Source organism: Carassius auratus, unplaced genomic scaffold (assembly GCF_003368295.1).
Source record: "Carassius auratus strain Wakin unplaced genomic scaffold, ASM336829v1 scaf_tig00214714_1_2670353, whole genome shotgun sequence".
NCBI classification, from domain to species: domain Eukaryota; kingdom Metazoa; phylum Chordata; class Actinopteri; order Cypriniformes; family Cyprinidae; genus Carassius; species Carassius auratus.
In genome coordinates, this window is record NW_020527778.1 from 1,835,025 (window position 1) to 1,861,416 (window position 26,392).

The 26,392-nt window shown below is 34.3% G+C and overlaps 1 protein-coding gene across 4 annotated transcripts in view; it reads right to left on the reverse strand.

Moving 5' to 3' along the window:
* Positions 1 to 26,392, reverse strand: part of LOC113092826 (suppression of tumorigenicity 18 protein-like) — a 48,596-nt gene that overhangs the window by 14,537 nt on the left and 7,667 nt on the right. For 3 of the 4 annotated variants that reach the window (XM_026258588.1, XM_026258585.1, XM_026258586.1), the window contains exons 2-9: positions 20,159 to 20,262; positions 17,788 to 17,830; positions 14,593 to 14,623; positions 11,764 to 11,945; positions 5,778 to 6,446; positions 2,991 to 3,125; positions 1,719 to 1,809; positions 343 to 435 (exon numbers count right to left, since the gene is read on the reverse strand). In XM_026258588.1, coding sequence (XP_026114373.1) covers positions 343 to 435; positions 1,719 to 1,809; positions 2,991 to 3,125; positions 5,778 to 6,446; positions 11,764 to 11,945; positions 14,593 to 14,623; positions 17,788 to 17,830 — 1,244 coding nt within the window. In that variant the 5' untranslated portion in view covers positions 20,159 to 20,262. The remainder of the gene's footprint in view (positions 1 to 342; positions 436 to 1,718; positions 1,810 to 2,990; positions 3,126 to 5,777; positions 6,447 to 11,763; positions 11,946 to 14,592; positions 14,624 to 17,787; positions 17,831 to 20,158; positions 20,263 to 26,392) is intronic. The other variant, XM_026258587.1, reaches the window with a different exon arrangement.

The window sequence follows — 26,392 nt, forward strand, 5'->3', positions numbered from 1 at the left end:
TGCACTATCAAGCGCAAGGTTGTGGGTTTGATTCCCCGGAAACACATGACAGGTAAAAACTGATAGCTTGATTCCACTGTGAGTCGCTTTGGATAAAAGCGTCTGCTAAATGCATAAATTATTATTATTTTTTTTTATTTTAAATTTAAGAAAAGACACACTACATCTTTAATAAACCATTCCCAACCAAATGAAATTATATATCTATATAATCTGAAGCTCTAAAATGTCAGATGTCTATTATTATCTTTCAGAAAGAATACTTTGAAATTACTTTCAACCTGCTTGATTGTAAAGGAATCAAGAGCTCCATAAGACTGCGTCTAGATGAAGGTTTCTTACCTCGTCATCCTCTCTGCCATCTGTCTGCACTTTACAGGATCCTCCTGCGGTTTGGAGATCTTTTCTGCAGCAGCTATCGGGCAGCCTGAGAGACTGTGAAAACAGACATCAGAAGTTAGGCTTCTCTGGGTTGTTAACTTTAATTGAATTTGAGTGCATTGAAGTAATTGTATAATTAAAAAGAATCCAATAGTTCCTATGCAATAAACATGGCAGTGTTTTATAGACTTGTTAAGTGTCATTGGATTTTTCCTGATAAAGAGAAACTTCATGACTCTTTTTAAGCAAAAATCATTGCAGGTTTCAATGCAAGCGCAGCTCTTTTTTGGGTAAATGAACATGTCTGGTGCTTTAAGGTGGTTTAAATCAGTGCAAAATATAGTAACAATGCATTTTCTTTGGGTCAAATTGCAGATGTTGTCAACTGCTAATGTTATTTTAAACCACTCATCATTTCATTTTACCAAATTTCACCTCCCCACTGCTAACTATGCAAATCTGCTTCTAATGAGCAAGGAGGATTGTAAAGAAATTAATAATGTAATTTCATTTATTGTTGAGTAAATCCATAAAAAAGCTTTTGTTACTTGAACTTTTACTGAAATAAAATATAAAATATAAAAAATATATACACACACACACACACACACACACACATACATATATATATATATATATATATATATATATATATATATATATATATATATATATATATATATATATATATATATATATATTTATATATTTATGTATATATATATATATATATATATATATATATATTTATGTATATATATATATATATATATATTTATGTATATATATATATATATATATATATATATATGTATATATATATATGTATATATATATATATATATGTGTGTGTATATATATATATATATATATATATATATATATATATATATATATATATGTCTCACAATTCAGACTTTGCTTCTTGCTATTCAATTGGAGGTAAAAAAAAAAAGGTCAGAATTGTGAGATATAAACACGAATATATATTTATTTATTTATTTATTTTTTCAGAATTGTCGCAATTAACTTTTTTTTTTTATTTCATGTCAAAAACGGGCATCCATAAAGAACTATAAAATCATATATTGTTCTTATAATAATAAAAAAATAAAATACAAATAAAAATGACAAATACACATAGCAAAATTACTAAAACTTTAAATAAAAATCTAAACACTACATATATATATATATATATATATATATATATATATATATATATATATATATATATATATATATATATATATATATATATATAAATTATTCACAATATTATAAAAAACTAATATTTTAATGATACTAAAATAACCAGCTGCTGTCATTGTGCTGACCTTCTGTGCGTGCTACGGTTACTGTTGACATGACCTCTTCCTGTACAGCCAGGGGTCGGACACTTGAGGACGTTTTCATGCATGGCGAGGACTGTAAGAAACAAGAGAATAATGTTTATCAAAAGAACAGCTGTAAAATAAGAAAAGGCGTTTCATTAATTTGCTTTTTTTGGTATTCACTTTTATTGCAGCTTTTCCAACTTTTCATGCTAAATAAATTTTCTGATGCCATTTTTTTACAACTTAAAAATTGTCTCTGTCTTCAAATATGAGCAAAAACATCATGACTACAAATGCATTTTGATTACCATTTAAGAGACACACACATATTGTTGAACTACTATCCTTAGTAAGTTTTTAGTCTGTTCATAATTAGTTCGGAGGATGTGCCCATCTTTCTAGGCTGCATGCGCAGGTCCTTTGATTTGCAGAATGCTGCCTCTGGTTTATGAGTACATGCTTTCATATTGGAGGAAAAAAGAGAAAAAAACTTAATTACATTTTCTGTTCCTTTTGTCACATCACTGTTTAATGGCGAATGTTTGTTGTGCTTCTCTCAAATGGAGAAAACAGCAAGTGGAAAGTTGTTTCCAGAATGCATTTTTAATTCCCCTACCGCAGGAAATCAAACCTCACTTGTTTTGATGACTAAAAAATGTCTTTGAGAAAAAAAGAGGAAGCATTTTTTCTACTGGAAAGCTCAAGATAAGGAATAAATACATGAAATGCATCCATCTAAATGACATATTTGTGAAATTTTGTGTATTTTTTATTAGAGACATTTTTGACTAATTGAAATCTATGTCTATCATGTTTAATCAATTTAATTATTTAATCAATATTTTCATCATTTTATCACATCTGCTGTTATAAACAATGGTAACTTTTATTTATTTATTTAAAAATTAAAAAAATTAAAGCAAAACTATTTCTATATAATGTTTTAAAATCTTGCATTTTCTATCACAGAAATAACTGTTTGATATTGTTGTAGCATGCATTTAAATTGAATACACGTCATGTAATGTCTCTAATATTCACTGAATATAACAGAGGCTGGATAGTTAAGCAATCGCCATGTTATCTTTTGTCCAACAGTATCTGTACAACTAAACCTCCATCATTAATATGACATGAATATTTATGGGCTGAAAATGATCACAGTGCTGTTATCACTAATTGTATTTGTTCTGTTTGTATTGTTCTGCTGTGAAGGGAGGAAATGTGTCTAATGTCCTCGGGAAGTGATGCGTAACATGAGAACAGACTCACTCTCTGGGGGCACTCTGACTTTGTGGGGACATCCTGATAGACTCCGGTGATGAGGGTAGAGGCCTGTCACATGACCCGTCCCATCACAGCCCGGGGTCGGACATTTGATGTCTTTCTTTTCTGTCCGAGGGGAATCTATAACACACATGCACACACACAAACAGTGCTCTTCAAGAACGTATGGTTATAGTTGATCCCATCCTGTCATGCTCCTCTTCTTGTAAGCTGAAGCGTGTCCTGTAACAGCATGTTGAGTGTGTATGTATTCATCCGTGACATTAGTTAAGGCTGTGGTTTCTTAGCGCTGATCCATAGAGAGATTATTTTAAGAGATTACCCATTAAACAGCAGTCAACCCAAGAATCAAAGTGCTTAAAGCTCACATCAGAGATACTTTACTAGGATTTATGACTTAATTTATGCTCATGGTAAAATATCTGTCTGATACAGATAAAAATCCAGAGTTTTTTTTCTTCTTTTAGGCCTACTTGTGTTTTTTTCTTTTTCTATAAAACATTGGTTATTTACTATTTAATATTTGGTTGGCAAATTGTTTTTAGCACCTAAGAGGATTTTATTTATCTATCCCTCTGGGCTATAATCTCTCTATGTATCTTTCTTTTTATGTGTTGATACTGTAACATTATGGCAAAAACGCATGTAATATAAAGCGTACCACCAACACATATAGATCTAAACAGTGTTACATTTACGCTTTACAAAGAAATGTTTTATTCAATGTAAAAAATAATTTTTATATTGAAATAAGATTTTCTAATACTGAATAATGATTTAAAGGAAGAAAGAAACTATACTCAAAATATGAAACTTAAAGCGCCAGTAGGTGATGGAAAAAGCTGTGAGTGAGTCATTGAATCATTCATTCAACCGATTCATTAAAACGGCTGATTGATTCAGAAAAGAATCAAGGGAGTCTTTATGAATGGCTCACTGAATCATTGGCTCATTCGATTCATTCCTATTCTTCAACCTCTCAGGTAATATGAATATAAACTATTTCAGACAGGGACTGACAATTTTTTTATTTATTTTTTTAATGAGTCAGAGCAAATGCATCTTAATATTTACAAGTAAAGCTTTAATTATGCATAGGCTACTTTACAGTCAGAACCCATTAGTTAACATTTATTAACAAATGGAACCTGACTGTAAAGTGTTACCAAAGAAAGAACGGTAAGGTGTTGACAGAATAGGCTAACGTTACTTTCCTTTGAAGTAAATACCAATTTTTGATCAGCATTAAGAACCCCATATTTGCTGTTCTTAGTGAATTAATAAAACACTGCACTGCCAATGTGGACGAAATATCGAGCTAAAACCACTACAACACACTGACAGTTTCCTGCAATATGTCCTACTATAAGGGAACAAAAGACTACTACTACAAAAAATACAGCTCAAATAATTAGCGAATCAGAAATATATTATACAGCGCGACTAGTGAAGCCTGACTGCTGAATGAATTGAAATGAGTCTGTTCTTTAGAGAATCCAAAACATATAACATACAGTTCAAGTAATGTCTGACTGCCAAATGAATGACTCTAATGAGCCGGTTCTTTTTGGTGAATCAGAAACATGTACCGTGCAAATAGTAAAGTCCAGCCGCTTGATGAATTTACTCTTATAAACATTTAGGCTACAGCTTAGGCTACATGTTTACTACAGCTTGTCTGAATTACTCTGAGTCGGTTCTTTTTAGCAAATCTAAAAAACAATGTGTTCAGTGTAGTCCAATTCCAGAATGAATGACTCTAATGAGCCGGTTCTATTTTAGTGAATCAAACACGTTCAGCGCGCTCAACTGCGAATCCATTTTGAATGACTCTTATGAGTCATTTTAGTGAACCAAAAGCGTACAGTGCAACCACAGTAGTCCGATTCTCAAACAAATGACTCTTAGAAGCTAGTTCTTTTAGTGAATCAAACACATGCAACTAATTGTGAGTTACTCATCGCTTTTTCATTTGACATCATGTATTTAAAGCCACGGTATAGGGAACTTTTGACGCACCAGTGGTTAATAAACAGAACTGCTTGCGTCTTGCGGAAGAACATTGTAGCCAGAACTACTTCTCTCTGTTTATGTCTATGAAGAATCACAAAGGTACTGGGTTACTCCGCCGCAGTACCCCCAAAGCAATCTAAAATAGTCCGAATATAAACACTTATTATAGGTGTACCCTAGTGATTCAGGACAAGCTAAAAACACGGTTTGGAAAATGGATTCATGGTGTACTCGCTTATTATATACATTTTTCGACATTTTGAACACAAACAAAGTTACGGACCGCAGCTCTGATTGGTTGTTTCTTAACGGGAGCGATGTATTTCTGCAAATGGCAATAGGAGCACTGGGAGGAGCCAGAGGAGCTTGATTTTTTCACAGATTATCTGTCTCATATTCTACTGTCAGGACATAATGACAGGTTTAACAAATATGAAAAAAATATTTTTTTACAAAAGTTCCCTACAGCACCTTTAAAGATAATTAAATTAAGTTAATAAACAAGATACATTACCAAACTTGTCTTTGTTTTGCATTGTTGTATTGTTTTTTGGATTAGTCTTTATTTATGCCTCTAAAGTCTAATTCTAAGTTTTAAAAGATTTTATTAGTGGAATCATCTCTTCATTTGGCAATGGAATTGCATTTCTTTATCCTAAATATAATTTTCCTTTAGTACTAAAAGAATTGTAAATGAAACGATTGAGGAACCATAATTTTTACAGAATTTAAACTATTAAAAATCAATGAAAATCTCACCTTTGCTGCTGTGGTACATGGCTCGAGCGTCTATCTCCAGCATCCTCTGCTGTCTCCGTTCATGGTTCATCTGCTCCAGGAGGAAGCGGTCCATGTCTTTGTAGGCACTGTGAAGGACCTGTCTATGTTCAGACTGAAGCACCATGGCCTGCTCTAGAAGACTGAGGTTTAGTCGGGCCCTGTCCAGCTCCAGACGTCTGGCCACCAGACCCGGACCCCAAACACCTCCTCGCTCCTCCGTCCTGGGCGTCTGGAGCTCCTCCTCACTGTCGCTGAACTCTCTTGCAGAGCCATACTCCTCCATCAAGATCCCTGCACTGTTTCTGTTCATGTAAGCAGAGAGGGCATCTTCGTGCAGCTGCTGTCCAATTCGGAGTCTCTTCATAAGAGTATCGTCTGCAGGTGGACTGGGGCTGTGATGGATCCCGTTGACCTTCGTTAGAGACGGAGGAGAGCTCCATTCTTCTTCATCTGCCTCTGTGTCTGGAGACGGGTGATAACTGGCTCTGATCTCCTCCTGGCTTTTGTCTTCAAAGTCCTCCTCCTCCTCTCGCTCATCCAGGTTTGGCGAACATTTACTCGTTTGTTCTGACCATGACAACAAGTGGTGAGACTTTGTGTTGTGATAAATAGTGTCTTCTAGAACATCACCACCGCTGAGGTCCTCATCTGAGACACAGAAGAACGGACTTGGTTTTAATTGATGGATCCTCAGCAAGAGCTCATTACATGATTGTGTTTGGAGGAAAGCTACTAACAAGATGGTTTTCAGAGCCTTCAAAATCACAGGTTTTGAAAAACACGACAACTTGGAAAAACATGAAGGGGAACTAAATATAACAAACCCTAAGAATTAACCAAATACGGGCTTTATCACATTTCAACTGTGACTCTTTGGTCAAATGAAAAACCAATTCAATAAAATTATTCAATTAATAGAACAAATGATAGAAATGTGAAAATTTACAATGAAAAATATTGTCAATAAAACATTACGACTTAAAAAATGTAAAGGGAATAATAAATAAGTAATAAATAAGAGAAAGATATTTTTAAAAATCATACAAATGGGAAAATTAGAAAATAAAAATAAAAAATAGAACTTTGTGCATTTTGTTAAGAAAACATTGTGAGAGTCCCAAGTGCATAAGAAATACTTTAGTTTAAAAAGCCATCTATTTTCCATCCAAACGTCAGAATATTAACTGAAATATATATATTACTTAACCTTAAAAAACAAATAACATAAAATGTATACATGATTATAAATAAATAAACATTTCCCCTTCTAATTTAATCTTACATTTGTTCGATTTACGTAACTGTATTTATTAAAGTGCAACTTGCGAAAACAGGATACATGTACTGAAAAAAAAAAAAAAATGTTTCCACATCCGCAAAGGATAAGTCTACATGATATAAAGCTGTAAACGCTAATCAGAAAGAAGCATGATTTACTATACTACTGTACCACTTCTGATAAATCCATAAAGCCTAGGGTTTATAGGGTGAGTAAGTCCTATTTTGACAAATCTCAGTCCTTTTATCCCTTAAAATCACCTTTAAAGGACTCTTTGGAATCTCAACGGACCCGATTATATTAAATAATCGAGTCAATGATTAACAAAAGAATCTATCAGCTGGACTGATTTACAATCCACTACTGATCTCTCTGAAACTCACCCGCCGGGGTTAAAGCTCTTTGGGTACTGTAGGGCTTAAAGTTTAAAATACAGTGTAAGCATGAGATGCATCTATCCTCTTAGAGAGCCTTATGCCACCCTCCAAACCATATGCAATCAGTGGGTTGATTAGATATTAGAGCATTTTGGCTGCCGCCACAAGCGGTTTCAGTGGCTTCTAATGGGATCATACTGCCTTAACAAACAGTTGCTAGTCTTAAAGAGCATATAAAGTAGTCCTGCTTTTAATCCCCCCCAAAAAACATCCCTAAATGGGGGATAGAGAGCTCAGTGGCATTTACAATCTCACCCGTCTTTTGTCAAAAATGGAAACCAGGCTTTGAGGGGTAAGAGTGTGCTTGCCGATTTGTTTATACCATGCCAAACTCCGGCATAATGTCACAGAGGTCTACTTTGGCGCTGCACGAATGTGGAGGCATAATGCTAACGCACAACCTAAATTTTGATTCTGTTTGTGCAGATAATTATAGTTTTATGCATGCTTCTTGAGGAAAGGGTAGTTAATCTCGTTCGTTTTTTATTTTTGGAATTGCATCCAATTGTATGTGTCGAATGTTACAGCGCTGATTCTTGAGAGATGAAACGTGTCCCACACTTTTAAGTCAAGATTGATATTAATCAATGTTCAATAATATTCTTTACATAAATGATCCATTTCATCTTAGTTTTGGCAACAAACCACTCAGTACTTATCATATACATTAAAAAAACATATAAACAACACGTAAATATGTTTAAAACGTTTGTATGTTCATTAAAAATTACACATACACTGAAAACATTTTTTCTTGTTTTTCAGTGCAAATATTTACTTAAATATTTACTTAAAAGCAAAATGACTAAGGATATTAAGTATTGTTTTCTGAAAAAATGTATCAACATTAAGTGAGTTTGTTTAAAATAGAAAAAATATCTGCTAAAAATAAAAACAAAAATAATCTTATGTTTATTTTTTATTACCCTACTGATAAACTTGATCGTTTTTTCTGAAGACTTAATATCTTAAGTAATTTTCCTCCTCAAGTCAATTTATCTTTAAGTATTTTTAGATATTTGTACTGAAAAACACACAAAAAAAAGGATTTTTATATTTTATACACCTTAAAATACAACTTCTTGACCACACAGCTATAAAATCTGAATGAAATCAGGCTAGTCTTCATCCTGAATGTTTTATTTTTCCATATGCTATTATAGCAGCTCCAGAAAGACAAAACTGCTACAAAACATCTGACTAAATGTGATAATTTTATCAACACCATCAGATTTTCCATGAGATGCGGCTGATATTTCAAAAGCCGGAGCTGAAAATCAGTTTTAAACTATCCTGTAGTCTCAATTAGGGCTGAAACGATTCCTCGAGTTACTCGAGTTACTCGATTACAAAAATTCCTCGAGGCAAGCCTCGTTAAATTCCTATGACGCGCACTATACGCGCGGCGCAGGGATTTGATTGTGTCACACGGACCGTTTATTCACACGGACCTTTTGAATTTAGTTGGCGCGATGGCGGAGAATAGATCTATAAATAAACGGCAGAAATTGTCTAAAGTGTGGGATCATTACACACTTAATAAAGAAGAGAACAAGGTGCAGTGTCTCCACTGCAAAATAGAGCTGGCATACCACAACAGCACATCTTCCATGATTCAGCATCTGAACAGAAGACATCCACTCTATGCTGTTTCACCAAGCATCGCTGAAACAAGGCAAGTTAACGTAGTCTAAGCCTATTGATGTTCGCTGATTTTAATCCCATACTGCATTTGTAGCGATGTCGTGATGCGGTTTGACTAGATATGATGTTTAACTTTGACGACGTTTTAAAGTAGTAAACGTAACTATCACGTTCAATTGCAAGAGAGTATAGCCTAAAAAAAGAACCCCTTCACACACACACAAACGCATGCACTCACGCACGCACGCACGCACGCACACACACACGTACATTTTGATGTTTGTTTTGAGATTACAGCTTATTATTTATAATTGTTTATAATTGTTTTATTTACATAATTTTTTTATACATTTTATACATTGTGTACCTGTTTGGCTTGATATTTTATATTCATTTTTTGTTCTCAGGTTAACTAAACTAAATTTGCAGAAGGTGCAATCCTTTTTTTGTAATGTTGTGTATTAAGAAGACAAAAAACTAAGTTTATATTCATATTAGTTTTACAATACATGTTATACATGTTACAGTAAGTTCACTTAACTGTACATTGTTCTATAATTGTTGGCAATGCCAACTTGGCACTTAACTTTTGGAGCCAAACTTTTGGACTTGGAAATAAATACCTCTGTTGAGAAATAAAAGCCAAATGCTTGTTCATTTTACAGCCACATCATTTTTGTTATGCATTATTTGTTTTGGTTGTTCAAAAACACACACAAATCGTTTTATCCGATTACTCGATTAATCGATCGATTAAGTGCTAGATTAATCGATTACAAAAAGAATCGATAGCTGCAGCCCTAGTCTCAATATACTCTTAATCATAGTTGAATGCTCCATTTATTTAAAATATCCAATATATGACAGTATTTATTTTGTATGTATCTGATAGTATTGAACTGATAGGGAAGGAAATTAATTTTTTTTTTTTTTTGTAAAAGGGTGGCACCAAAACAGGAACATATTGAACAGATTTAACTTTAAAATGTAATATTTTTAATTTCTTATTTCAAGAATCAAGCAGGAGCACAAAGCATCTGGTGCCGAAACCCATTGGATACCGCAGCGAATGCACTTAAAATCGTCCGATTTTCCTGATTTTGCCGCTTTTGTCTGCAGTTTGAGGTGTGAAAACCCACAGCGGTCCAGCGCAGAGGAAAAGTTCGCCAGTTATGCTAAGACACAATTAACAGAGCAGATGATTAGGAGTTCTGTGCCATCCAGATGGAGATACAGCCCTGACCAAAAAAAAAAAAAAAAAAAAGACTGGAGCGAACAAGGGCGAAAAATGCTTGGATGCAGAGAGTGGCTTGTGTTTTGGAACAGGTGAATGGTTTATACTCCAGAATAACCATTACCATTGTGTGTATGGAGACCAGAAGCTTGGCTGGAGTCACTCACACACACACACACACACACACACACAACAGCACCAAATAGAAGCCATACACCCCTTTAATTTCTCCCCTGCCTTTCCTTTTCCCTTTTTTTCCTCATGACATTCACATACCCCTCTCGTCCCCATACAGATCCATTAATTTCGCTCCGGTCCCAGTCGCCATCCACTCCCAGTCACACCCGGCGCATTACGACTTTGAATCATTTTCTTTTCCACCAGCACTTGTTCACTAGTGCACTTTGGCAAAACGCAGAGCAAACATGTCGCAAGACAGCAGGGAAATACGACACATGAGATTTTCCTATTGCAACTTATGAAAATCATACTATAAATTCGAAGGAGGAGGAGGGAAAAAACAAGGTTATGATTGTTGTGGATAATATGAAATCAGAGAAACAAATAAATTCCATTTCCAATGATGCCGTTCAATTTATTGAGCTATTTTGTTGTCCATTTAACAACCCACATGTGTCCAATAATGAGCCGCACACATTATGCCTAATTATGTATATTTGGGCTGCGTTCGATGGTCTAACAAAAGCTTTCGAAAGGGACAATTACGTTTGTTGCTTGGTTACATCGTTAAAAATATACCAAATAAGTGCAGATTATAGGGGTGTGGAAGGTACACATGTAAAGCATGGGTATTGTTGCCAACATGCTCATAATTTGATTCATTAGGAAACGGCAGCATTTTGTTTCTAGAAAGGAGACTGTTTTAAAACGTAATGTCGACTTTAACGCTTCCGTGCCTTCGTTGCCAAATATGTTTTGTTGTTGGAGTGTATGATCACACTCTTTTGTCAAACGAGGCACAATATAATTTGGTGCATTCTATTCTCAGTTACCCTATTTGCATAATTATGCAAGCAACCACACTTGCATATAAAAAAAAAAAACACTTTTCCAGGCTGCATAAATAACCCAGCTACTTTAACCACGCCACCGAGTTTTTAATCCGGGGTTTCAAAGATGTCGAGCGGAGGAAATCGCCTTAATCTGGACAACGGATGCATGAAAAAACATAACTTCCCTGGGACGGCGTGATAGACGAACGTGATGGACGAATAGATGGATGCAGTGAGGGAGGGGGAGAGGAGATGAAGGAGGAGGAGGGAAACAAATATATGAATGCAACAGATGGTAGTTTAAAATTCAGCGTCAATTGTTCATCAAAACAGACCAAACAACAGGACATCTGTCTACCTGCTGGAGTGTCAGTGTTCCTGGGCTCGTCTTTGTCCTGAGCGCTTGCCAGGTCTTCCTCGCTGGGACAGGGACTGGGACTGTAGTGTCGGGGCTTCATCAGGAGTGATTTCCTCTTGTTGACTGGCGCCCCGCGGGCCCCTTCTGCAGACGCCCGCCTTTTACCCGCTCCGAGATGCAAGCTGAAAGCAGAACACAAGGGTCATTTAATAGATGCGTGTCATGTCACAAATCAACTGAGATTGATATGTGATTGGTGGAGGTACAGATGTGATGAATCTGACCCGTGAGGTGGTGGACTGCAGGTTTTGGTTCTTTCAGATGTCAAAGCTTTGTTTAGACACTTTAGAAGTCTTGAAGGTTGTGCCAAATTTAGCACAAGATTTAGCAAAGAAAACTCTTGTTATAAGGTCCTTGAGTTATGATGCTTTAAAGAGTTAAAAAAAAAACGTTAATTAAAAACGAGTTAAAAAGTTATGGATCAGTATATTTATTATTATTATATTTTAATAGTACTTTTATGCATTAAATTGACGAAAAGTGACAGTGAAAAGTTATGCTACAAAATTCTATTTCAAGTAAGTGCTGTTCTTTTGAACGTTCTATTGATCTAAGAATTCTAAATAATTCTAAGAATCCCGAAAAAAAAAAAAAATTATAGTTTCCACAAAAATATTAAGCTGCACAAGTGTTTTCAACATTAATAATAATAAAAATAAATAATTGTTTTTTTGAGCAGCAAATCAGCATATTAAAATTATTTCTGGAGGATCATGTGACGCTGAAGACTGAATAGAAATCAGTTATTTTAAATTGTGATAATATTCTACAATATTACTGATTTCTGATTACTTTCACAGTTACTGTATTTTATCATTTTTAAGAATTTAAAATAATAGACTTGTTTCAAAAACATAAAAAATATCACAGACCCCAAACTTTTGAATGGTGAACAATTAATGGTGGATTAATGATGTTTCTTCCCTTATGAAACAAAAATATATTGCAGTATATTGGAAAATGTCATGTAATATAATAGGCATATATTCTTATATATGGGATTTAATATGAATTTTTTCCAATATATTGCAATATATTGAAAGCAACAATCATTTTTATATTTTGCATTATATTATATGATATATATGTATCATCAATATATTATTCAATGTATTCAAATATATAATATATTAGAAAATAAAAAGGGAAAATAATATATTACAATATATCACAATATATTTTAAGAAATATATTGGTAAATATATTTTCCTTTCGTAACATTTCTAGTCTGATTTTCATATGATTAGTTGGGACACATTAGACTAAAGACAAAAATGTAATCACTAATAATTCCACCTCTGAACCGACTTTCCATTTTGGCCTTCTTATTTTTCAATCCCTGTCCTCCAACCACTTATAAGAAACCACTTTTCACCATCCAATCAATTCCCGATGGATCAAATCAAGCCTCGCCCAGGATTTTGTCTCGCTGAACATCATGTTTCACACTAAAAAATATGTCAAGGAAGTAGAATGGGTGGTGAAATGCATTTCATACTCTTTGGGGCAGCGAGTTTGTTTCAAAACTCATCAGGGCGGCATCTGAAATTCCCTGCAAGATGTGACTAAGAAAATCAGAATCGCAGATCCTCATGTGTGAACTTATGTGTGAATACAGAGTCCAAAACACTCAAGCATGAACTGGCTCATTATTTTCAATGAGAAATCTGTTGCTATTATCAGCTATCACGCTGCATAATAAGCAATGATACAGAGAATCAAATGTTTGCTGTAGGCTGATATCATGAAAAAGGTTGGAGTGGCGTTTGACACAAAATGCACAGTGAAGTGCATGAAACAACTTTCACTGAATTAAAATAAATACATTTTAACACCGTTTAATAATAAGGTGCATGCAAAAAAATTACAAAAACTACCGTTGCCCCAAAATGTATTTGAATACTTAAGTCACACTTAATGTATGAGAACATAGCTATAAAATATTAAATAAAAGTAAGTTTTAATTATATTATATTATATTATATTATATTATATTATATTATATTATATTATATTATATTATATTATATTATATTATATTATATTATATTATGTCTGTAATGTTTCCACAATTTTTTTTAAGCGGCACTATTGCATATTAACATGTATAATAGCAAATCAGCAAATTATAATGATTTCTGAAGGATCATGTGACACTGAAGGTTGGAGTAATGATGCTGAATATATGCTTTTTATCCATGAAATAAATTCTATTTTAAAATATATTCAAATATAAACAGTTATTTTAAATTGTGATAATATTCTACAATATTACTGATTTTACTGTAGATTTTTTAAATAAGTGACTTCACTCAAAAACACATCTTACAGACACCAAACACTTTGTGTGAATTTATTATATTGTAGAATTTTTTATTTATTTAAAACATTTATTTTAAAGAAAGACACACAAGTTCACTTTTTCAAACTAAATAGTTCACACATGATTTAAAATCTGTTTCATATGTTAGTTAATCATGTTCATTGTTAATGAGATTAACTAATTGACTTCATTCAACAACAAAAAAACACCAAGACACCAGATTAAAAGACACTGGGCAAAAATTAGAAGAGAAAAACTCTTGATTTATATGCAAACACGACTTTAATAGTTTGCATCCAATGCAGTTCATTTATTTTTTAAGTGTGACTTAAGTGTCCAAATACTGATTCTTAAATGCAACTTTGTAAAAACTGCATGTCTGCTGTAAAAGCTGTCAGAAAAGCCATAAACTGACACTCGGAAGCAGGTAGTGAATTCTGGCTTACCTGGGCACCTCAGCAATGCAGTCAGGCAGAACTGCAAACAGAAAAAGAGAGAGAAAGAGTAAACACATGTGTTTACATTTCCACCAGCGAGACCGGCCCCTCCAGCACCTGCCTGTGATTCTTCACACACCTTTCACTTTAATGTCACACTCAGACGGACACAATGATGAAGGCTCCTACTGAATCGGTGATAGACGCTTATGTTGAGGATATAGCTTGTGTGGCACACAACACATCATAAATAAACCTCCTTCTTGTGATCTGAAAGCTATGGATAGTGGTAAGAAAGATGCAAATCCATACAAAACACAGAGATGCAAATGAGGTTTCAGGTAGTTTTAAATTGCATGAAAGGATCTGGCCTTATGCAGTATCAGTAGACCTAATTTAGCTAAGATTCGAGTACTTTTGATGGGTAAAAACAGCCCGACAAACTCAGTAAATCACTCAGATGAGAGATACATGCAGTCATGCCGATCTGCAAACACAAAGGCAAAAATAATGACAAAATCTTCTTTTTGAGTGAATTGTCCCTTTAAGGTTAAAGCATTCTGGGTAACGTCTCTCTTAGGAAGTAAGACTTAACGTCAAACACTGAAAAAGGACGAAGACGTAAAAATGTGTAGTACACACCAGTTACCTGAAGGAGATATTTTATTATATGACTTTTCTTGGCGCAACACAAAGCAATTCTGTGTAATTGTATGCATGCACTGTATCTATTTATTTATTAAATATAATTTTTATTTATAATTTATATATTTTTGACTTGAATAAAGACCTTTTCTAGGTTAAATTTGCATGCATGTGGTGAAAAAAAAACATGAGATGGATTGAAAATAGACATATTGATTTATATTTCAATGATTTTGCATTTCCTCACAAAACAGCATTTTCTTGTATAATATTTGCATTCTTTTGTAAAACATCTGTGATCTTTCGCAAAACATTTGCACTTTCTAGACATTTTTTTGCGTTCCACCAAGAAACTTTACATTCTCTTATGAAACATTTGTGTTTCTCACAAAAATGTTTGCGTTACACCAAGAAACTTTCCATTCTTCCGTAAAACATTTGAGATCTTTCGCGAAACATTTCCATTCTCTAACACAGTTGTTTTTTTCTATTCAAATTTTTGCGGTCCCTAAGAAACTTAGCATTCTCTTGTGAGACATTTACGATCTTTCACAAAACATTTCCGTTCACTAACACAGCATTTACATTTCCTAGCCAATTTTTGTGGACCCTAAGAAACTTTGAGTTCTCTTGTGAAACATATGCACCTTTTGCGCAACATCTGCGCTCTCTCACAAAACAATTGTTTTTTCTAGCCAAATTTTTCCGTTCTCCCAAGAAACTTCACATTCTCTCTCAAAACATTTGTGTTCTCTCATGAAACATTAGCTCTTGCGTTCAACATTAGCAAATGTTTGCGCTCCCCAAAGAAACTTTGCATTCTCTTGCAAAACATTTGCATTCTCTCTCAAAAGCGGTGTGTTCCCCCGAAAAGTTTTCCCAAAAGTTTGACAAGTGAATGCAAAGTTTCTCAAAACAATGCAATGTATTTGCAAGAGAAAGCAAAAGTTTTGCAAGCAAACACAAAAGCATTGACACGTAATCTTTTCTCCCATCACCATGTCCCTTCAGCCTATCAGACTCAATTAAAGGTAAGGTAAAAATGAAATCTCTCTGACAGGAACGAATTGTTATGTATTTCATAAAGCATGTTTAGGATGCTCAATACTTGGGGCAGTATTAGCAACCAATTACACAGTGTAAGAGAACGCGCATATCTGGATTTGCATGGTGAAAATGCTGGTTCACTTTGCTTAAGTGTTTAATAATCACAGCTCTGACAACAAGATATTTCCTCAAACCCTCACTGTGAACCTAGTCTCATTAGATGTACAGACAAACAGAGAGAGAAGGAATATGTGTCAGTGGGAGAGCATGTCTCATTCACAGCTTCACCTCAATCCCATGGTGAAGACTCAATAAAACACCATCATGAATTTTTACCGGCACATTAAAGGGCCAGGCGCTCGTGAGAGGTACAGTACGTGGCTCTAAACACTTGAATAATGATGTCCCCTGTCATGCTTTAGCCGCTCTTTCCATTCAGGATACCCTCCTTAACTCGTTTGAAAGAATATTGCCTCATAATGAAGTCACTGTCTCTGCATAATTCAACGCCGCGGTTTTTCCCAAGCTAAAGAGGATTAATATTAAAATTGACAGATCTGATGTGAGACCGTTAAACTAACACTTCAGATCAAATGTTCGTAGGAAAAAGGGGGTGTGCACACACGTGAGGAACTAAGCCATTCAGAAAGCCGTCGCTGAGGCATTATGGGAAATGTGTTCAAATGTTTTTATGTGAAATTTGTACGGGGCAAATATAATGCATCCCTGCATGTTCATACAAACTAATAATGCACTCTAAAGAGTGTTATGAGTTTTTGTTTTGTAAAAACTGCATAAAATAAATATTGTGTTGCAGAGGTAATGGGTTATACAACTTTACAATGATGTGAAACACTTATTCACTTTATACACAACTTTATATAATGCTAGACAGATCAGTAGTTAATGTTCATTAAAATATGAATATGAAACGCATACACACAAAAACAATGTATACATGTACACTCAATATTGAATATACTGATCTTTTGATAATTACATAAGTAAAATGTAGAAATTCCTAATCAAAAATTATTTCGTTTTTTTTTTTTTTTTTTGGCCAATTTGATTTCCATTTAGGCTTAACTATCAAAATATATTTTTTTTGCTAAAGTTTTAGTATAAAATATTTTTCAAGTATTTTTCATATTTAAATGATGCATAATCATTAAAAAAAAGTTTTTACTTGTACAACACAGCCAAAAACGTTTTGTTCAGAAACGTATGTGCTTCATTTTAAATGAACTGGTTTTATTCAAATCTAATATATATTTAATATGAATAAACTTGATTATTCTCGTTTTCTGACAATGTTCTAAAAAGTTGAGCTAGTGCAGAAATAATAATTCTAGTTTCACAATGTTGCCTAATATCGACAGATTATGTCATAATAAATATTTTTTTATTTTAATAGATTTTAGATTAGAAAATAAAAACTATATATAAAAAAAGAAAAAAATAATATTAAATATATGTTTAGTGTATTTTTTGTACTCATGTCAAAGCACTTACCATCACATGTTTCACTGCGATTCTCTTCACTGTCAGACTCCATCTGGAAAGAAAAAAAAGAATGGAAAAAAAAAAGTTAATAACAAATAGCAATTTCCAATTTCAGAGATTTATAATCCTGTTTAATAATTCATCTCAACAGGATCTCATCATTAGATTGATGGCTATGTTCCTGTCAGTTTAGGCTATTAATAAGTAAGCCAGATTAGTGGCATGCAAAGAGTTTATTGCATTGCACGCATTTTATTTGCGATGCTATTTTACAAACAGCACACCGGCAAGGAGTCACAACTTCAGATTTTAAAACAAGAACGTTTCAAAAGATAGGATTACAGTGGTAAAAACCTAATCAATTCCATGACTCCTGAAGCGTGCGATGACATGTCAACACGAGAAATGAAATGTAAGTGAACTTTATGACAATGAAATTTCAGTAGATCATGGTCATTACATGCACTGCGTGGCATTCTTCATATTTTGGCTTGATTTTTTAATTGACTTAGAAACTACAGCAGCAGACTGCCAGCACACAGAGAACAGCCAAACCGGCCTTCACTTTTAAGAGGGTGAGACGGGGCGAGCGCAAATATAATAATGCAAAAACCAGTGACAAACAAAAGTAGTAATGTGTGTGTGTGTGTGTGTTTAGACAAAAAGAGTTGTTAATACTGCAGCACCTACTCACTCTCCCTCTCTCTCTCTCGGTTTCTCTCTGCCAGCAGTGCCTTGCTGATCCCAAATAAAACCTATTAAATGTAATTATTCTGGGCTGATGGCGCTCTATAGCGGTCGGAGGGTCTGGTGAGCTCGGTGAGTCACTGGCTGGGCTGTTACTTCGCTTATAATGGGAAACATGACTCCTATCTCCCCTTCTCTCGGCTTGGCTGTTGTGATTGAAGCCACTGACCTGTCATACATTTATAATAGGGGGAGCAGGTGTGGCACTGATGGACCTTAATTTCCTTTAATAAACCTTTTATGTGGCCCACTCTTAATGCCACGCCGGCCCTCTCCCGGCTCCCGACGCGTAATAGCTTCATTACTTTTGATTACTGGGGGCCCCTATTGAGACAAACAACTCCCAAACACTATAGATTACATTCTGTAAAAACTAATGTACCTGATTAGTTCATTACACTCGCTCGCTCGTGTACACGCTAACACACGCCACACCAGAAGTGGCCCGTCGCTTCCAGACGGGCTTTTCTGAACACCTCTTGAAAGCCCAAACTATTAAAAACCGCGAGAGACGGGTTTGTTTAGTGTTTTCGGTATTGTTTCGTTGTTAGAGAGAAAATAAAAAAAATACAAATCTTTTATTCGCCTGACAAGCACTGGGGTTTATTTTAATAAAGGGTACGCAGATTTCCAGGCTTGCGTAATTTAATATTTCGGATATTCTGAACGTGGTAACTTTGACATGAGGAGGAGAGAGCGTTTAGGACAACAGCTGGCTACCCACAATCCCTTAAATTACACCATCGCCACTTTACAAAACCAAACCATATGGAGCACAAAACCAGTCTTAAGTGTCAATTTTTTAAAATTGAGATTTATCTGAAGCTGAATAAATGATCTTTTCATTGATGTGTGGTTTATTAGGATCGGACAATATTTGGCCGAGATACAACTATATGAAAATCTGGAATCTGAGGGTGCAAAAAAAATCTAAATAATGAGAAAATCGCCTTTAAATTTTTCCAAATGAAATCTTAGCAATGCATATTACTAATCAAAAATTACGTTTTTATATATTTACAGTAGGATATTTACAAAATATCTTCATGGAACATGATCTTTATTTAATATCCTAATGATTTTTGGCATAAAAGAAAAATCAATAATTTTGACCCATACAATGTTTTTTTGGGCTATTGCTAAAAATATACCCCATATTTTTTAATGATTATGCATCATTTAAATATGAAAAATACTTGAAAAATATTTTATACTAAAACTTTAGCAAAACAAAAATATATATTTTTATATATAGTTTATATAAGTACTTTTATACTTTATACCAAAATGGAAATCGAATTGCCCCAAAAAATAAATAAATAAATAAAATAAAATCACCAGACAAATTTACTATACGTGTTTATGCATTCAAAAACTGTCAGTTTTAAAACAACAGATGTTGCACCCAACATGTTTAACTGTTTTGTGCAATACTTTTATACTTTCATTAAATGATTATGCAGGATATAAATACACAAAAACATGAAAAATATAGGTGATTTAATTTATAAGTCCTCAAAATGATATGTAACATACAAACAAGAATGTTTAAACTACACATGCATGTGTGAGATACTCTTTACCGAATCAATGGCCAACATCTATACTCTACAGAAACAATAACTCATTTTACCTCAGGCTGTTTGGTCTGTAATGATTAAGATCCCCACGGGCTGCTCCGGTTACTACACACACGTTTCTTCAGCTGTTCTAAGATGTGAGTGTGACTTTCATGCTCTGAGGACAAAAAATGACAAAAGATATCAGTGACAACTTGAATTACGCTTGAGGTGTTTACAGAGTATTTGTGAATCGCTAGTGTGAAATCAATTTTTACATCACAAATGTGCCCTTAAGTCATAACATGTTCACAAAAAACATGTTAAATGGACATTACTGACACACTTTAAACATTCAAATGTGCATTTTTTACTATAAAAAGGTATCAAATCAATGCAGTCAGGTTGCTTTAGTCATCTTAAATGATATGATTAATAATACACTGTAAAAATCTCTATAACTCAATGCATTCAAGTTGCTTTAGTCATATTAATTAAAATTAGTAACACGCCGTAAAACATTAAAACACAATGTTTTACTATAAAAAGTTATTTCTACATGTTTAAAATCACTAGCACAAAACACTCAGGTTGATTTATTCTAATAAAATTATATGATGGAAGACTGCATGCTGTTTTAGTCTAAAAGTTGTTAAAAATCACTGTAACAATGCACACAGGTTGCTTTAGTCAACACACTGTAAAACATGAAAATGTGCAAAACATTTATTTCTATCTGTAAAAAAAAAAATACTATAACTTATTGCACTCAGGTTGCTTTAGTTATATTAAATAATATGTTTAATAACATGCTGTAAAACATTAAAACCTACCGTTTTTACTCTAAAATGCTATTACTGCCTGATTTGACTCACTATAAAAATAAAACCCCCTCAAAAAAAAACTACAGTCAGGTTGCTTTAGTTGCTTTCGGTATTTTAAGGTTATAGTTCACTCTGTTTAAAAGACACACAGTTCATTTTTTAATTCACTTCCGCTTGGATGACTACATGCAGGAGTTGTTGGGATAGAAACAGTAACTGTGAACGTTTCAAACGGCGGCGTTGAGAAACCTGGGAGCGAATTAACAGACAAGACCTCATGTGGCTTTCTTAACAAGATGCAAATTGATTGCTTGACACAAATCAAATAGCTTGCGTGTAATTAATATGGCTAATCCGGGAAGAGTTTTGTGTGTTTGCGCGCATCGGGACAATTTAAACGCTGCGCTACAGAACGCCTGAGCTCCGCTATTGGTGAGCCATTCATGCCTGTTGGCTTTGAGAGAGAGAAAGAGAGAGCTTTGTGCTAATTATGGCTAAAAACTCCCAGCATCTTTTGCACATCCCACCCTCCCCCCCACCGCCACACGGGGCCCGGGAAGAGGAGGGGGCCACTCATTAGCATAAGAAGAAAGACGGCCCTCTCCTTGAGTGGCCCGTCATCTGCTGAATCATTAAAAGGGGGTTTCTCTCGGCCCCTTCTGCATGCAGGCAGCATCCCACTGAGGGCCGGGCCGCTAATGTGCATGGCCTCGCGGTCTCCAAGGAGATAGCGCTTCCTGATTTGGCGTGCGTGTGTGTAAGCGGCCAGTGCACTTTGCCCTAACCCATCTGCTCTTTTTCTCAAAGCCCTGTCTGAGCCGAACGAGAGAGTTGCACTTTACAGCCTCTGAGCATCAATGGGCGGGATTCGTTTCAAATAAACGACACGGCCGCCCTTAAAAACACACAGACAAAGAAGATTAGTGTTAACATGCACAGTTTCTTAGTAAAAAAAAAAAAGAATGACATTTTGTGGTCAATGCAAACACACACACGCTATGATTAAGACAGAGCATTTCTACACTTTAACACATGAATGCTAACATCACTGACAAGAAGACAAACAAACAGACAAGTGCACAGTGCATACGGTAATTATGTTTGTTATCAGCATCTGATTTAACTGCTCAAGGGACGACTGCTAGTAATCAAACCTCTTATCATCTTTATCTTCATAACGGCATGCAGACAAATGGGTTAAAGTTTAGAGACAATATTTGTTGCATCCTGTTGATGAGAAAAAACAACAATGCATGCATTGACTTTCAAGCACTTACAATTGAAGTCTATGGGGCAAGTGTAACTCAAATACAAATTGAGTTTTAACTTATATTTTTATCAAGAATTACATTTAAACTATTTGAATATATCAACTAATTGTAGATAAATAACAAATTCTTTAGTAAAAAAATAATTCTGTGGTGAAATGTTAGAAACTGTTGGTTAAAAGTCTCATATTAGTATCATTAAGGTACTATAATATTTTTATTAATATTTGACTTTTTCAGTTTTCTCATGTTAAGTTAGTTTTATTATGTCTATAAAGCTTTTATTAATATTTATTTCATTTTGAGTTATTTTAGTATCAAGTTTAATTAAACGAAAATGAGAAATGTTTCCTTGGCAAGTAGCTAAAATAAAATAAGTCATTTTTTTATGTAATGTTTTTAATATAATGTTTAAAATAATTTCTTTTATTTCAATTAAAAACTTTTTTTTTCCGAGTATAAAAATCCTGACTTCTAACAGTTGCCCTATAGACTTTTTTCTTGTATTTAATGTGTATTTATTAAATTGCATAATAATGCATAAATATTTTTTATTAAACATGCATGCCTTTTTCTTTCATTCTTTCTCTCTTTTTTATTAAACGTCCTCTTTTACTTGCATTAAGAGTTGTCTTTGTATCCAGACTCTGATAGAGAGTAAACAAAAATCAGAAAGAATAAACGTAGCAAACATTGGAAGCGCACTCAGTGCCCTTGTCCTTCCTGAATGACTGTTATGATTAGATTGTACTTTCAGTGTAATTACGAAATAAGCACTATGTGGCACTAAACAATGAATAAATAAAGACCTCCAGCTCTATCTCCACCCAGACACCTCCCTCTCTCCTTCCAATCACCTTTCCGCGTTTTCTTCTCCTATCTCTCTCTCCATATCACCTGTCTGTGCTCGTATCGCGCATAGAGAGTTATGAAGACACAGGGTCTCACTGCAAGGTCACCCGCTCTCTTTCTATCTCTCTCTCTCTCGCGCTTTTTGTTCGTCTGAAGCGTCCGGCTGGAGAAGGGTTAAGCCAGGAATGGATTTAATTATGGAATGAATGGAATCACAATGCACCTGCAGCAAGTTTGTTCCTCCTTATTTATTAAAGCTGCTGATGGTCCAGGTTTGATGAGCCACTTCGGGCGTAATTGAGTCATCATACAATGAGGGTTCGACTCATTCAGAGAGGTTTTATCAGCTGCAAACAGACCTGATTACTGGCAATTACACTCTGATCTAGGAGGATGGTGGTGGGGGGCCGGAGGGGTAACTTGTGTGTTTATAGTTTACCCCAGGAATAATTTCCACATTCATTTTACATGCTAAGCGTTTTTCTGTTGCGGCATAATAAAGCGCAAAGTGAAAGATAGTGGCGTCTTACTTTCATTTTTCCACTGCGCTGAATGTCTTACTGAACCCAAAAAAAGGGGGAAAGAAGAAGAAAGAAAGAAAATAATTGTGACTGAATGCAAATGGGAAAAGGCGGTTGGGGGTTTTGTTTACATGCTCTTTGAAATTAAAAGCGAGCGGAGGTGTGAAACAAACTAATTGATGTAGGTTTGCACGGGGTGGAGTTGAGCGATAATGTTTTATTTGTGAAAATTAATTAAATGCACATTAAAGATTCGGTCAAAATAAGACTGATCGAATCTAAAACACATATAGATATTCACAACGATAAAAAAGCTCACTATTTAGGCCTTCTGCATGAAAACAATGACAGAAAGATGGGAAGAAAAGAGGCGCTCCAGATTAGAAGGGACGGGTGTGTGTAAACGCAAGATATCAGTCTCCATGTAGTTCATGCCAGAGACTTTAAAACTGTGAAATCTGAGAACTCAAAAGCTGCTATTTTAACTTCTGTTAGCCCCTGGAAGATGAGGCTATGTTTTCTTTCTAGGGCAAGCATAATTAGTTTCAGTATAATTACCTTAAAGTGCATCATCTGTCCCTAGGTCTAATGTGGGAGTAACTTCAAAGATACACTTGTTTCCAACTGTTTAAAGCATTTCTCATCTGATAAATTATTCTAGGAGAAATCTGCCAGCAAAAGCAGATGATAAAAACAGTTTTTTTGTCTGATGGAAGCAGGTGCATGCAGACATCTAGAGTTAAAGCTTAAATAAACAATTCTGCAAGAGTGACCAAATGAAATAAATACACAAGTAAAATAAAGTCTTTTAGAGGAGCACAAAAATAGATAAACAATCCCATGACTAAACACAACTTTAATCTTGACGAGTTTAGATTTTGAGTTTAGATGACTCATTATAATAAATAAAAAAAACAGAGAAAAGATATTATACATTATCATGCACATTTTGAAAACTTTTGAAAACAGCAGCTAAATTATGAAATAAAAAATAATTTTTAAATAAAAGGAAACTTCATCTCATGATTAAAATAAATCATAATATATATATAAAATATATATGTTTTTATAATAGTTTTTATAGTAAGCTTTGGAATGGAGATTCTACAAAAAAAAAAAATACATTTTGTGTAGTTATAGTTCATAAATAAATAAACAAAAGGCCATCATAATTAATCAATATATATATATATATATATATATATATATATAAACATACACATTATTAAATATTTATCATTACTGTGTCAGTTCTATGAAGAAGAAAAAAAAGATTTTTTTAAAAACCCCATTTTCAAAAATGGCTCCAAATTGTTATTTTTTAGCAATGTCACTCACACAGAGACACACACACACACACACACAAAGCTAATTAATATTATCAGGCACTTTATAAATTTGGCTAAAGTCAGATGGGAAGTTTTCTCTTTCCACTGAAGCTCCTTTAAAGTCCCATTTAAACAGAGAGCAATACTTTTAGTCATTAAGGTCTATATTAAAAGTATTTTAGAACACAGATATACATTGGAATAAGTTACTCAGCTTCAAGTTACTCAGTAATGAGAATATATATATATATATATGTTTATTTATGCTATATATATTATTGCATTGCACTGTCTCTAAACCTTCCATTCAAAGGCTGACATATCGTGTCCCTTATGTGGTTTGGGTGAGGTGTAAAAGGGCATCTGACACCAAAATGAAATGGCCAGGTGTAAGCAGGGACAACTTCCACCCGTTCTCTGTTATCAGCACACACTGATCCGGTCCATTGTTTCAGGACGGGAAGGTATCTCAATACAGAGGACGTATGAGTACAACCAGGTGCTCGGCAATTTGCTGAAGCCGTGACTACCATTTGAGCTAAATCCTAGAGTACAAAAGGCAGGTCTCCAGGCTCTGAAGCCCCTGGGTTCAAAAAATAAAATAAAATGGAAAGCAAGAGGGGAGGAAAGTATATCACGGGCAGGGTTTGAAAGGAGAAGACCCTTTAAACTCCTGATTCCTAATAAGATTGAAATGAACAGCTCGCATGGCAGCTGTACTTTTCCCAGGGTTAATTACCTTTCACTGCACTCGCCTAATGAGTCAGCTGTTCCTGTCATTAAACAACTCCACTTCACCATGGCTTCTTCATCCTCCACAAACACCGTCCCTCCTGTTTGCTCACTTGTTCCAGCTGGGGTGGGGTGAGACGGAGAGAGAGAAAAGCGAAAGGTTGCCCTTCATGGCATATGTTTGGAAACTGGAGGGCACTGACAGTGTAGAGCTCCGATTATGAAATCAAACCCTAAAATAACCTGGCAACACAAGTGAGGGGAAATTACACCTGAAGTTCAGATTCACTCATAAATTACTTTCTGCAAAATTAACAATTTGAGGGAAATATTACTTCAAAAACTAAATTTTACTCAACATGCCATTGATTTCCAACCTGAGAAATTATGCTCTTTCAATTTTGCTTTGTGAAACTTGCAGTATGAAAGAACTTTAAAAAATTCTTATATATATATATATATAAATAAATAACAAAAAAAATAAATAAATAACAACTAATGTCATTCCTTTATAATGACAAATAACTATTAATGTGTAAAGTTTTACACTCAAAATATATGCACTTTTTTCAATTAAAACCAATAAATTGTGATTATTGCCATTATTTCAGTTCCTTTATAAGGACGAGAACAATGTTTAATCAGTTTTATATTTGAAGTAGAATATTTGCTCTTTATAATATATTTATAATAATAATATAAAATATATAAAAGGCGAAAACTTCAACTAAATGTCATTATTTCAGTTCCTCTAAATGCACAAAAATAAAAAAAATAAAGTAT